Raw genomic sequence first — 15,507 nt, 5'->3', positions numbered from 1 at the left:
ACATCTACAATTAGGAGGCTGCAACATTTAGAAATTTCTTCACTTCTTTCATAATGTTTTCTAGCGCTAGAGTTTAATCTCTAAAAAGTTTCTCTCTAATTCATGCTTGCACGTGTTTTCAGATAATCATGCCTCCACGAAGAGCAGAAAGAGGTCGTCCAACAAGGAGAAATATAAAGGAACAAGGGTAACTAATGCACCTGAAGTGTAACCCCAAGGAAAAGTTACCAATGTTGAGTTCCGTGAGGCTGTAAAGATGTTCAGTCAAGTTGTGACCAATCAAACTGGGAAACAGAGAGGAGCTCGACAAAAGGAGGTTGAATTTTCAAGGATTCGTGAATTCTTGAGGATGAACCCCCCAAGTTTCAGTGGTTTGAACACTACTGAGGATCCAAAGAACTTCATTGAGGAACTGAAAAATGTGTTCGAGGTGATGCATTTTGCTGACACTGAGAGAGTTGATCTAGCTTCTTATCAACTCAAGGGTGTTACTAGAACTATGTTTGATACATAGAAAGGGGGCAGAGATGAAGATGCACCATCTACAAGTTGGGCTTGATTTTAGGAGGCCTTCTTGGGGTGTTTCTTTCCCCGAGAACTGAAAGAGGCTAAGGTACATGAGTTCCTCACACTTAAGAAGGATTCTCGAAGTGTGTATGAGTATGGGTTGAAGTTCACATAACTATCTCGTTCTACTCTGGAAATGGTTAAGGACATGAAGAGTAGGATGAGTTTGTTTGTTGCTGGATTGGGTCGTTCTTCAAGAAAATAAGGTCGGAAAGCAATGCTTGTTAGGGACATGGATATCTAGAGGTTGATGATCTATGTTCATCAGGTAGAGAAAAAAAATCTAAGAGACAGGGAGGACTTCAAGAACAAAAGACCTAAGACAGGGAATGGGTCCAGGCAAAAAAAGAGTAATGCCAACCAGTCATCCTTCAAACAGAAACGAAAGGGTCCTGCTCTATCATCTGCTAGTGCACCTGCAAAAAACAAGGGTGAGTATTATGGTCAGAATTCTAGAGTTAAATTTGCATATTCACAGGGTAATGTAGCGCAAGGGGGTAGTAAACCTCCTACATGCGCCAAGTGTAGTAGAAACCACTCTGGTGTTTGTCGTGAGGGCTCCAATGGTTGTTTCAATCGTGGTCAAACTAGGAATTTCATGCAAGAGTGTCCAAGGAACAAGCAAGGAAATGGTAATGGTGGAAATAGAGCCAGTCTTCATTAGTTGCTCAACTAGACAGGGCTTCCTAGAGGAGCTAATTACGGTACTGGCGGAGGACCAAATCGTTGGTATGCTCTCAATAATTGCCAAGAGCAAGAGGATTCACCAGATGTTGTCACTTGTATGATTCAAGTCTTTGACTTTACTTTTTATACATCGCTAGACCCAAGACCGAGTTTATATTTTGTAGCTCCATATATTGCTATGAACTTTGATATTCCTGATCGACTTAGTGAACCATTCAGTGTTTCTACACATGTGGGTGAGTCCATTTTAGTAGAGATAGTCTATTATGATTTTCCCATTGCTGTCAATCAGAAGAGTATATGGTTGATTTAATTGAGTTAGACATGGTAGACTTTGATGTCATTCTTGGTTGGACTGGGTTTATGCCTGTTATGCCTCAGTTGATTATTTGAAGTAGGTGAAAAAACTTTATTAGGGACATATTCAGTCCTTTATGCTATGAAGAAAGTGCAACTCATTAGAGATAGACTTAATATAGCCCAGCGTTTTAAAAAATCTTATACAGATGTAAGTAGAAGGGAACTAGAGTTCCAAGTTGATGATTGGGTTTTCCTGTGATGAGATTTGGCAAGAAAGGGAAGTTTAGTCTTAGATATGTAGGCCCTTACAAGATCTTCAAAAGGGTTGGCAAGGTGGCATATGAGTTAGTGTTACCAGCAGAACTAGCAGCAGTGCAGCCAGTCTTCCACATCTCACTCTTGAAGAAGTGTGTGGGTGACCCAGCCTCTGTAGTGCTATTAAAGAGTGTGGTGGTGAAATATAGTCTTTCTATGAGCATGTACCAGTTGAGATTCTTGACCGTCAGGCTATAAGGTTGAGAAACAGAGAAGTCGCTTCAGTCAAGGTTTTGTGGAGGAGTCAATCCGTAGAGGGAGCTACTTGGGAAGCAGAAGCAGCTATGAAAGCCAAGTATCATCACCTCTTTCCTTCCGATTCCACTCCAGCTTGAGGTAATAGTTCTTCTTCAGTTTTTTAGTCGTACATGCGTGAATTCAGCCTTAGAATCATGTTCCCCCAGTTTGTACTTGCATTTTCAGCTTATTTGCATGTTCTTGGAACTCCATTCAGTCAGAAATTCAGTTCTTAGTGTTAAGTGGTAGGTATTGCAGCACTCTCCCTCTATTTTCAGCTAGTTTAGACTTCATTCGATGACGAATGTTCCCAAGAGGAAGATAATGTAACACCCCGTATCCAAAACAGACCAGAAATTAAATTTTAATAAAAAAATTGCAGGTGCAATTGATGGTCACCATCTACAGACCGTAATCTAATCTACAGCCTGTACTGTGGGTCCGTGATTCACCACTGTAGCCCTCCCAAACACTTATAAAATAATTGAAAAAGTCTCGACGAACGAACAGACCTACGGCCCGTAAGTCATACTACAGTCCATGGTCTGTGTCCTTGGATCAAGACTCCTATTACCCAGCCTCTAACATGAACTACAAACGACTTGCACGGACCGTCGTTCGATCTACGGTCCGTAGGTTTGACTGTAGGTGAAGGTTAGATGTCAGTTAGGGGGAAAATGTTGTTTGGTCAACTTCAAATGATCATAACTTTTAGTACATAATGAATTAGTTTTCCTGTTACCTATGTTATCATAGATAATTGAATTATCTTTCCAAAACTACCGAGTTTGATAAATTTTGACCTCCGATTAAAACGTTATGCCCATTTAGTGAAGGTCTGTCGAACAGACTCAAACGACGGTCCGTCAGTCCAGGTCGTCGATTGCTTCGAAATTAATTATTTCAGGGGTCTTTTGGTCTTGTCCTAGTTCATTTAACACTAATATACATTTTTTAAACCCTAAATCGTGAGATTTTAGTCATTTAAGCCTAGAAACGTAACTAAAACTTACCTAAGTCAAATCATTAATAAAAAATTAGAAAATTAAGCAAGAGAGAAGAAAAAGGTCAAGAACCCTAGTTCAAGAACACAACAAGGTTCCATCAATTCCAGCCCCGAAATCTAAAAAGATTTCTCCGTGGATCTCATCACTAGGTATGTGAGATTTCACTAGTGGGTTCATTTCACCCATTAGATCCCTAGTTTTCAGTCAGTTTCTTGATTCTCGTATCATGACTAGACTTAGAGTTTTTAGAACTTCATCAAATTACCATAAATTAGTTAGTTATATGTTCCAAATTAGATTACCATGTTATTACTCAGTTATTTCAGATATACATGTCTCAGTTATTAATGCATCATTATCACATAAATTATTGTACTATCAGTTTGCATGTTCAGTTTTGAGCTATCTAGTATTTACCGAAATTTACTCATAATATGTTAATAACTTAATTCATTGGGAGTAGCATAATAACGAGTTGGACTAGGATTGAGCGTACCCAAATAGTCCTAGAACTACTAGTCAAGTAGGTTTTAAAGTCTCCTCTGTGGGCATCAGTTTAGTGATCACGTATACATCAGACTCCATATTTAGCTCATGTGATTTTATTATCGGTTATTAGTAGCTCCCACTATTCAATCAGACTCTATTGCATTGACCATATTTACAGTTGAGTTAGTATTCAGTCTTAGCGTGTTATAATTGCTTTTGTGTTTGTTTAGTTATGTTTTATTTCAGCTTTATCTATTACATGCTCAGTACCTTTCAAGTAATGATGCACATATGTGCTACATCTTCTCGTGATGTAGGTTCAAATTCTCAATATCCAGATCACGCTTAGATCGATTCCTGATCTCCAGTTCAGCAGAATCAATGGTTAGTCCTCATTATTCAAGGACAATAGTCATGAGTTTATTTCAGTATTTTAGTCCATTAGTTTCAGTTTTTGCTAGACTTAGTTGAGACCTGTCCCAACATTTCTAGTTAGTTAGAGGCTATTCTCAGACATAGTTAATTTCTGCTTAGTATTGAGTTAATATGTTCTTTCTATTAAACTCATTAGTTTCAAATATCTCAGTTATAGTATATGGGTATTCCACATCCTTTAATTTTAATTCTGATTTAGCTTCCGCATCAATTTATTATCTTTAGCATGCTCATGATCGTGTCAACAGGGTTAGCTTGGGATACTTGTGGTCCGAGGTCCCGTGTCCCCGAATCGGGGTAGCTTGGGGCGTGACAATTTTTAAGAACGATCAGTTTCGATTGCGGATATCTTATAGATTTTGATCCTACCAGGTATGTGAGTCTCTCATAGCGTTGGTTTCATTCACCCACATGTCAAACATGTTTAGTTAAGCGCAATTTGTCCTTAAAGAGCTTGAAAATTGATGTTCTTGAATGATTCTTGAAATTGAATGTTGTTTCCTCAATTGGGTTGAATTGTTGAGTTTTTGATATCTTTAAGTTGAGTTTTAAGTTTCTTTAAGTTAGATTTGTGAGTACTAATACTAGGTATCGTGATCTAAAATGAATTTGAGGAAAATATTTGAGTGTCGGCCATGTCCCGGATGTAGGCTTGGGGCGTGACATCATTTCACAACACACCTTCCACCAACGACATTCAGAAGCTACCTGTTCACGCTAAGATCAATTTTGGTAGTTCTACTCGCCTTAATTCAATTCAGTAAAGTCATAAGGGTTCCTTAACGACTTATCTATCCACTCATATGATCAAATTCATATTAAATCACCCAACTGTTACCAATTTCCCTAGACTTCATTGACTCATATTTCGTCCAAATTTGGACTAGGTTGGGAAACTCCAAGTTTCCATGAAAAAGTTTTTCAACCCAAAAATTTTCCCCATTGGCTTTTCTATAAAGACGGGACCCAATTTTTACATGGTGTGACAAATGACTCGCTTTTTGGAGTGACACCGTCCATTAATTTTATGTCTGTCGTTTTTTTAGCATTTTTAATAGTGTTTGGATGAACCATTATTATATATCATATCAAGGTGTAAGTTAACATGAAAATTAGAATAATAACCTCCTATAGAGTAAATTGAATTAATAGTGTATACTTGTTATCTTTTCATTTTGGATGAAGAAACATATTAAGTTATATAAACATTGTAAATTAAATTGTTATAACATGTTACTTAAATACTTGCTGTGAATCAAAAATGTTATAGCATGTTAGCAAAATACTTATCCAAAGTCACTTATCAAGGCTTTTGCTTTTTTTCCTTTATTAAGATATGACCAAACACATTGTCTTTCTTCTTTTTCTTTTTGTGTTTCATGGATTTATCAGTCTGTCATGGAATTTCTTATTGCATGGACTATTTTTAGCAATGTAAAGTCCAGCATAACATATATCCTTGAGTATCTCATCCCGCATACTAACTAACCCCCTAATCTCTAAGGTTGTATCAAATTTATATCAATCTGAATTTGTTATAGATGAAACATACCAAAATAATGACGATTATCAGCAATTCCAATAAGTTAGTGAGTTCTTCATTGCTTTTGAGGTCTCCAATTTCACCATTTGAGTGGTGGTTACCTAAGTTGCTCGAACTCTTTACTTCCGTTGCCGCATTCTTGTTGACACTACATGTGTGTGGGTGTGGGATTCATACCGTACTTCATCAACAAATTTGAGTACTTTGACAAAACTTGACCAAGAAATTTTAGACATATAAGGTCATTTCTGTTGTAAACTCATACTAAAAATACCTTTTTGATGAACGCATAAACGGAATTCACCGCAGCCTGTACTTCAACAATAACTCTTATAGGAAATTCTCATAGCATGAGGCGTGTCTAAAGACACTGTCCTTAAGGAATTTCACCCGATATGGGTGTATCCCCCAGGATGCAACAAGTTCTTATAGTAAAAAACTAGGAGCCAAAAACTAAAGAACATTTAAAGAACAAAACCCAGCACACCAATAGATTATAGATGGAAAGATTTACTCTAAAAATGTATATTATTCACTTCCTCTTTGTGATAGAGGAAGACTAGATTTATATGGAAATATACATTAGGCTAAAGCCTCCAACATTTAGATAGTGAGATTAATGTCAATAATGAAGAATCAATGTTGATAGTAATCACCTAACGATAAGAAAAGTTTTGTAACAAAGAGTTTAAGGATTATTATGAGGCTAGTTAAGGATATTTAAGGAGAGAAAATATTTAGGACATACAATAATATTCTCTTCCAAATAATATAGGATACAAAATAATTCTTTTTGAGATAATAATATTTTTTCAACAATCTCCTACATATCTCAAAAGGATTATTAAGGAATCGAATGAAATAAGAATTTTGTTGGGTTTTAACATATAAGACTAATGCATCGAATCTCCTTTCTTGTAGACTATGAAGTATGAATTAGACCTAGGTAGAATACGATTAAACTTACAAAATAATTGTGAAGTCTAGAACTTCCATGAATCAATAATTCTTTTTGTAAGTCCGACGACTTGTTCTTTCACATTATACTCGCACAATCTTTATCGTTATCGCAGTTTTGTGCTAAAAGTCCATGTGTGTGTCTTGATATTCATGAGAGTTCCAGAAATTAGTCACAATTTGATAGAAGCGGCACCACTTCGCACTCATATATATCCAATCATTAAGTGTATTCTACATAGCAATATACTACCCATAAAGAATATGACTTGGATTAAGAGCTTAACTCATCCTCACTTTGCCTTGGAGACTGTTGCAATATATTTACAAATAATAGGAGGGTCATAACTTTGTAGTGCTTATTTGATCAACTAATGACTTGTTAATACCTATATGAACCTAATTCATGGTATCTCCTATCACATAGGTTGGATTATCATCATAGTTGATCTTCTCAAATGACAAAAGTCTTACTCTCCTTGATGTTTCATTAGTCAGTAAATTGATCAGATTTACCTTCGATTAGACATTAACTATTTACGTAAATAATTCATCTCACTTCAGTATTTTTTATCACATTGCATCTCAAACATATACATATAATTTAGTCACATAAAAATTGGTTTTATTCCAATCAGAATACACACTAATAGTTGTCTTAACCACTTAGTATAATCACCAATCAACTCCATAACAACTTATTCTAATTAATTATTTTTATATTATGACATTCCTAAAAATGTACCAACTTCTTTTACATTTTTCATCATATATTGTACCCTTTTTGTACAACAAATTATTCAATTTATTTATTATTGAACTTGTCGTACCTCTTATGCATTATGAAAGACTCTTTTCAAGATAATGTATCAAGGATCAATATCATTTTCGACAACCAATGGAAGTAATAAGAAAAAAATGAAAAAGCCAACAACTTATTGTTGCTTCGAGGTCTTACTTATGGAAGTTTTGTTGACTGTGATGAACTTGAAGCTTTTTTTAATAAAAAGTTTATAATTTCTTCATCTCAAACTAATTTTTTTTAATCTGTATTATTTATTTATTTATTTTGATAATGTGCTTTAATAATAGAATGTTTTCTAGTTTCGGATCCATGGAGTTTGATTTTATTTTTGAGATTTTACTTTTATAATCTTGGACTAATTCTCAATTTTTTTTCTATCTTTTACCTTTCTAAGATTGTACAAATAAAAGGAAACAAAGATATTTAAAAAGAACTCAAAATTTAAATACTTTCAAGGGGGTGCTGACGTAGCAATGATGTGGCAATGAAATGACGCGTGTGTAATACACTTGCAATTGTGAGACTGAAATTGTAGTCTTATGTTGAAAACAATCACTTCAAAGATGTCAAGGGGTATTTAAACGCATATATAGTTTAAGTGGTAAAGTAAATTGTGATGCCAAGTTCAATTATTTTTTTTATGTGTTTTCTCATTTTAAAAACTCAACAATACTTTATTTTATTTTTCCAAACTCCAACCTTGCATTAAATTGAATCACAATTGATTATCACTAATAAGTATATACAACATTTGTTAGCTTACAATTAAAAACTTAGATCTTATTTTCGTTTTCTTAAGATCATGTAAGACATCCTTAACAACATACCCCTACACTTTTAAATATTTCATAATAGAGGATTAACTTTTTCAACATCCAATAAAGTTTTTAAATTAGTATGTAACATACGAATCTATACCCCAAAACATAACAAAATTAAATAAAATAAATACAAGTCTACATCAAGAATTATCTCAATCAATCAACTATAAAATACTCATTGGTCTATCAACATTTGTTAACACATTATCAAACTCAAATAAAAACTTCATTCAATTTTTTCGCATAATTTCATAAGCATAAATTTAGCATAAATATTAAAATCATGAACAATCTCAAATGATGGCAATATTTTAGATGTGAGTATAATATGAAGAGTTTTTCCATTCTAAGAACTTAAGTAGTTCAAGAATAACTAACATATATAAAATCATTATTCATTTTTCAATTTGGGTGGAGAACACAAAATAATGTTACTTAGCACAAAATTGCTTTGTAGCACCAAAATTATCTAATACCCAATCTTTCACTTTAACATATTAGCCACAAAATTCAATTGAGAAATGACCACAACAATTTATATCAACCGCTATTACTTGGAGGGATTATTATTTCGCCAAATCTTCTTTCACATGACGAGCTTGTTGATTGATTTAACCTCACTCAAATAATAATCATTAAAAATATATACACACAATATCATTACATATCTTCATCAGCTTTTATACTTTTCCAAAATGATAATGCATACTTAATCAAACAACATGCTTTATATACTTTTTTCTCACATAATATGCTATATTATTATCGGTAATAAAAAATATTAAGCAAAGTCATTCAATTAAATAAAAGAAACCGATAAATATATTTAATGAAATAAGATGCTTTCAAGTCTCAAGGGCCTAGCACAATATTTCTAGTTCTTTCTAATTATCTCTTTGAAAAGTATCTCTAGTAATCAGTGGCGGAGCCACATGTAGTCAAGGGGTGTCGATCGATACTCCTTCGTCGGAAAATTATATTGTATAGCTAGAATTAAAATATTTTTTTATGTATATGTATATTAGATACTGACACTTCTTGGCTTCTAGACGATTTTATTTCTTTATATTTTGACACTCCTTAGATCAAATTCTGGCTGCGCCACTGCTAGCAATCCAACATCAATTGTTTACCTCAAAATCTCAATATTATAAAACTCAAAATTTGGTTCAAATCTAAATGTTAGGCTAATCTCTTTCTCTTTTCTTTTTGAACTGACAAGAGTATATGCCTCAAAATTTGGTTCCAATCTAAATGTTAGGCTAATCTGACAAGAGTATATGCCTCAAATTATTTAACAGTAATACACTACTTCAAATAAGGACCAATTTGGTTAATTATCATTTAATGATTTGTCAATTATCCAAAGAGAAACTAAATAACCGTGGTGAGCAAAATAAAAACAAAAGGTCAGAACACATACCTTTTATCTTTTGTTAGATGAAAATACTTTCAAATGATGCTTCATAAATCAACCTACATGAGCAGTGAGAAATTTATTTTTTTTATGTCGCTATTGGTTGAATTTACAGGTCCTTTATCTCGTTGAATGAAATCAAAATAATGACCGATACAACTTTCCATAAATTATTTCATTTTCCGTAAGACTGAAGTTTGAAATATCCGTAAGATTGTTGTAAATTTTTATATAAAATACTTTTTTGACGAACACTTGAACGGAATTCACCGCAACTTGTACTTCACCAATAAGTCTTAGAGGAAAATTTCATAGCTTGATGTATGTCAAAAAACACTGTCTTTAAGAATATTTCACCCGATATGGATGTATCCACCAAAATTCAACAAACATTTCTAGTATAAAACTAGGAATCAGAAACTAACAAAAAATTTAAAGAACAAAACCCAACACACCAATAGAATATATATAGGAGGAAGATTTACTCTAAAAAAATATATATTGTTCACTTCCTATTTGTGATAGAGGAAGACTAGATTTATATGGAAATATACAATATGCTAAAGCCTCCAACGCTTAGATAGTAAGATTAATGTCAATAATGAAGAATTAATGCTTATAATAAACCAACTAACGGTAAAAAAAGTTCTGTAACAAAGAGTTTAAGGACTATTATGAGGAGTAATAGTTAGTTAAGGCTATTTAAGGAGAGCAAATATTTAAGACATAAAATAATATTCTCTTTCAAATATAATAGAATATAAAATAATTTTTTTGAGATAGCAATATTTTTCAACAATTTCGGTAATAAAAAAAAACCGTAAAAATGAAAAACATAAAATAGATTGTCTACAGAAATTACTAAGTCAGTCCTATTCCTTTTATTTCCTTATGGGATTCTCCCTTAATCAACATTTTTTATCCAAACTATCTTATGTAATGTCTCATAATTTAGACATACAGTTCTACTAGTTCATGGACCGGTATGGCCAGTGGCGTAGCCAGAAATTTGATCAAGGGTGTCCAAACTTTTAGTAGTTTTTTTTTTAAAAAATAAACTATAATTTAAACTACCAAAACAAATAATCAAGTTAAGAAATATTTGATTAAATATAAGTAATTTTAAAATAGAATTACAAGAGTGTAATTCAAAACTAACATAATGAAAACAAAGTACTATTGAAAACATAATTCAAAATGTTAGTATAATTATACTCGATGAAATATTTTCTTTTCTACATTAGGCACTATACAACCGTATAGAAATATTGAGCTTCTATTTTTAATAATATGGTGATATAATTTGGGTTATTGTATCTTCTATTTAAAGAGAAAGAAAACCTTATTCCATAAGTAATTCGTTAAAAAAAATTAAGAAAATCTTATTACATAAGGAAAAGGTATCAAAATTTAAGAAAATAATTCAATTTTAATTGAAAAAAACCCACAAGGAAAAATTATTAAATTTTTGGAAATATCATTCCACAATGAAAAGGTATTAAAATTTAAAAAAAAAATCACTTTTAATTGAAAAAAATAATTAGTAGAAGCGAGATTCAAACTTGGGTTCCTGGAGCAATTAATGACACATTTGACCACCAAGCTACTAAATATTTATGTTAAAATTATGTATGTCTACTACTAAACATTTATGTTAAAATTATGTATGTCTATTTACTTAATTAAATTCAAGACGTCAAAATGATTTACGAAAAAAGAAACACCCTTGCAGGGAATCGAACCTAAGCAAAGAGTAGGATAGCACCACCTATTGCCAACTCTGCTGCGCCTTATTCAAAACTTTAGGGGGTCCAAATTCTATATATATCACAATTGGACATCATGGAGCCTACGTGGTCTGCCCCTGGGTATGGCATGCATTTCAAGATATTCTAAAGCGAAAATTATCAAACTAGTCAAAATTCCTAATATAATTAATAAAAAATCTACACTTCAAAATAATTATTAAAAATGTCACAAAGTCATTATTTTAGCAAATATAATGTGTCCTAATATAATTATAATTATTTTACAATCCTAATATAATTAATTTTTCAAAAGAAGACCCCAAAATCATTCTCACATGTCACGACCCAAAAATGCGGAAATTTTACAATCAACTTAAAACTACCCCAAAAACGTGGTTGTCGCGTGTACAAGTCTCTAAAGTATTACAATTGAATCAAAGCAAACACTAGTCTCAAATGAACTTGTTTCTAGAATAGAACAAGATCATAACTAAGGAGAGAGAAAGTCCACTGAGACGACAAACAACTACCTTACAAATCTCCAAGAAGCCTCGAAAAAGAAGAGAATGATAAGTACCACAGAAATCCAGGCTCGCAATCTACAACAAAAAATTGTAGAAGCAAGGGGTGAGTACCAAACCACACGGTACTCAGCAAGTAAATCCCTAAACACAAGCTAAGGGGATGAAATACGGGTACTCCTACCACCTAAACCGAACCTCCACAACTACAACCTGCATAAAAAGCAGTCCAACCTAACAACTCACATTTTACATCACACATAGTTCAACAACAACACTTAGAAAAATTATAAATCCACAATAACAACACTTTGACAAATTAAATGTCCTCAACAACAACACTTTGACAAATTAAATGTCTTAAAAAAAACACTTTAACAAATTACATATCCTCAACAACAAGCTCAATACTCATCAATCACTATTTCCGCAGAAAGGCATTCACAAGATCAACAAAACACTATATCAAGTTCACTAATAATAAGTATGTTCAATGCAATGGAATGTAATGTCAAGTATAATGATGCATGTCTGACCTAGTGATATATACCCGCTAAATTAGTATCATTATAAAAAAAAAAGGATCAAAGTCATACGTAGTACCTGATATGGTAGAGGACATGGTCGACGAAGGACCAGCAGGAAGATAGCTACGACAAGCAGCATTATGAGAAGAAAGTTTATTCAGGAAATACATAGTAGAGATTTGTGAGTCTTTGTTGGTGTAAATTGAAGAATTCTCAAAGAAGATAACATACCGTGAGATTCATAATGAACGACGTGTTGAATCATAACACAAATACCCCTTTTGAATATCATTGTATCATAAGAAAACACATTTAACGACTTTTGAAGATAATTTATGACGTTCATGACCTTGAAGAAGAACAAAGCACACAACCAAATACATTAAGATGTAAAAGTCAAACAATTTTTTTTTGAAAAGAATAAAATAAGGACAATTTTGTTTCATGATCGAGGATGATTGTCTATTTATGATTTAAATAGATGTTTGGATTGCTTCAACCCAAAATATTTTCGAAACTTTTGAAGTATCATGAAGGGATAAGACAGTTTCAACAACATGTCTATTATTACGTTCCACCACACCATTTTGTTCTGGTGTATATGGACAAGAACGCTGATGAATTATGCCTTTTTCTTTAAAAAAAATAGTTAGGTTTGTATTTATATATTCGCCTCCTGAATCTGAACGAAAAATCTTGATCTTTTCTCAAATTGGGTTTCTATAAGGTTATAAAAAAATTTGACAGTATTTGGTACCTCAGACCTGTGTTTCAAGAAGAAAATTCCTATAAAACAAGATACTTGATCAATTAATAGAATGAAATACTTGTATCCCAAACGAGATATAGTTGGAGAAGGTCCCCAAACATCGCTATGAATTAAATCAAAGGGAGAAGAATAATTTGTACTGCTTAATTGAAAAGGAATTTTATGACTTTGATTTTGCACAACACTCACAAGGTAATTTAGAGGGGGAAATCAGTGAATATTTGCCAACAAATTACAAGATTTGAGCATAAAATTTAACCAACAAACGTGTGGATGGCCTAAACAGAGATGCCACATTTCACATTTTATTTGAAAATTCGATATCTTTATTTGAAGCTGAAAGAAAACACTAATAATGGAGTTTGGTATCCTGAGATTGAAGAAGAATAAGGCTGCCCACCTTACTTCCCGTGGCCATCGTTTTCCTTGTCAATATGTTCTGAATAACACAACCATTAGGAGAAAAAATAACCAAAAAAATTTGTTCTACAAGTTTCCCAACAGATAAAAGACTTGCAGTAAGCTTTGGTACACAAAGAACTTCTGAAAATGGATTGATGGAGCCAATAGGTAATGTTATTAAAACATGGCCATATCCTGTAACAATTTATGTTTGGAACGTGGTTTAGATAAATCAGAAAACAGTTTTTAATTTCCTGTCATATGATTATATGAAGTAGAATCAATGTCATACCGTTGAGTCTGAAAATTTAGTCTTACCATGATACGTGACAGTCAGAGTTGTAGAGATTGCATTAGGAAGAGCAGCCACTAATGATTCTTGTATCATTTTCTAGATATCATTTGCGATCAAGCACTTTTGTGCTTCGTGTTTCTCGTGTTTCAATATCCCTTTTCATTGCTTGGAAGGCTTTATGAGGAGTTGAGCGTTTTCCTGGACCAGATTTCTTACGACATTGCAGAATAATATGAACATCTTTCTTATAATAGTTGCAATAATATCGCTTCTTGGAAATAACGTGCTATGTTTCCTTGCAATGATATCATTGAACTAGTTTGTTAGAGTTGCCTGAGGAAGAACTTCTGTATGCAGCCAAGGCAGTGTCCATGGTGAGGGAATTCTCCATGGAAGCTTGAGAACTCAACCGAATTTCTTTTGAAGAACTTCAGAAACTACCACCTCCAAAGCTGGTAGTTTTTCCCTGTTAAGAATACTAGCATGCAGATGCTCAAACTCGGGCTTGAGTTTCTTTAGAAATTGTCCTTTTCATAGTAGTCATGAAATCCTTCAATCCAGCCGCATGGATAGAGGTGGCAAAACCTGATCTTGTTCTGCCCATAATGTGAGTAATACAAAATAGAAACAACAAACATTTTTCTCACCTTGTATAGATTCTGCAAGTATTCAAATTCTCGAGCCAGATTTTGTTGGTTACCGAGGGTATGTAGATGACTCTACATTTATGATGCTTTCACAAAATATGTATGTTCCATGGCTATATCAACAGAGACAGAATTGACAAGCCATTCAATAATTTTGCTATTGTCAGCCTCCCAAGCCTCTTTTTCTCTGTCTTCTGTGGGTACAACCTGTGAGACATCCAAATTATCAAGGAGGCCTTTGCCTCTAATGAAGGCTTTGAAATGGAACTTCCAAATCAGATAGTTATGTCCATAAAATTTTGTTGACAAGGTATCTCGTGAATCAATTCTAATTCAAAAAGGAAAATAGAAATCAAAGGGGTCAGTCTAGGAACGAATTCAGAGATTACTATAGGAATGATGGATATGGATTGAGAATCTGAACCAAAGATGAACGAAACAAATTTACTGGAAAAAAAACTGAATCATGAGGATCTGGAAAAAAAACAAGGCTCTTGATACCAAGTTGAATAATGATAGACATCCAAAACAATTAGAGATAAAAGAATTGTGGTTTGTTTATTGAATAATAAACTGTAGGATTTACAAGATATTTACACAAGTAATAGAGTCCTAATTATGTACTGATTTCAAGCTAATGACCGTTAGCCATAATGGGAGATCCCTTATTTGGAGGAGATCCATGATTTAGTGTCGATAAGTAAGGTATAACCAAAAGTAAAAACCCAAGATGTTTTCTACAAGAGGTTGATGTGTGTGTGTGTGTATAAATATAAATATAAATAATATATATAAATATAAATATAAATATAAACATAACCTAAAAGCATAAATTCCTTGCTTGAATGTTAAACTACTATAATACATCTAACTTAGGTTGTGACTTTTTCGATTAGTTTTGACTTTTTCAATAAGTTGTGACTTTTTCAAAGCGTTATAATTTCTCAGAAAGGTCATGAATTTTCATATAGAACAAAAACATTTGTTCATATGAGTTATGGCTTTTCTGATAAGTTGT

General features: G+C 33.0%; 1 protein-coding gene and 1 long non-coding RNA gene across 2 annotated transcripts; one reads left to right on the top strand and one right to left on the bottom strand.

Moving 5' to 3' along the window:
• The first annotated feature begins 256 nt into the window (after positions 1-256).
• Positions 257-1,231, top strand: LOC107025113. Its single transcript, XM_015225965.1, has 2 exons — positions 257-430; positions 836-1,231. The coding sequence occupies exons 1-2, from the start codon at positions 257-259 to the stop codon at positions 1,229-1,231; spliced, it is 570 nt and encodes a 189-aa protein (XP_015081451.1).
• Positions 1,232-11,568: 10,337 nt separating this feature from the next.
• LOC114078079 lies at positions 11,569-13,020 on the bottom strand. Its single transcript, XR_003579600.1, has 3 exons — positions 12,608-13,020; positions 12,453-12,499; positions 11,569-11,927 (listed from the first exon to the last, which is right to left on the bottom strand). It is a non-coding gene; the product is annotated as an uncharacterized LOC114078079 (long non-coding RNA).
• Positions 13,021-15,507: the final 2,487 nt, after the last annotated feature.

Source organism: Solanum pennellii, chromosome 7 (genome assembly GCF_001406875.1).
Source record: "Solanum pennellii chromosome 7, SPENNV200".
NCBI classification, from domain to species: domain Eukaryota; kingdom Viridiplantae; phylum Streptophyta; class Magnoliopsida; order Solanales; family Solanaceae; genus Solanum; species Solanum pennellii.
Note: the sequence above shows the minus strand (reverse complement) of the source record. Positions and strands in the feature narration are given on the sequence as shown.

Bases quoted from the DNA above. Each gene is read 5' to 3' on its own strand.
- LOC107025113 (XM_015225965.1), top strand. From the start codon at position 257: ATGTTCAGTCAAGTTGTGACCAATCAAACTGGGAAACAGAGAGGAGCT. The intron at 431-835 runs GTGATGCATTTT...TATGTTCATCAG, and splicing joins AACTGAAAAATGTGTTCGAG to GTAGAGAAAAAAAATCTAAG.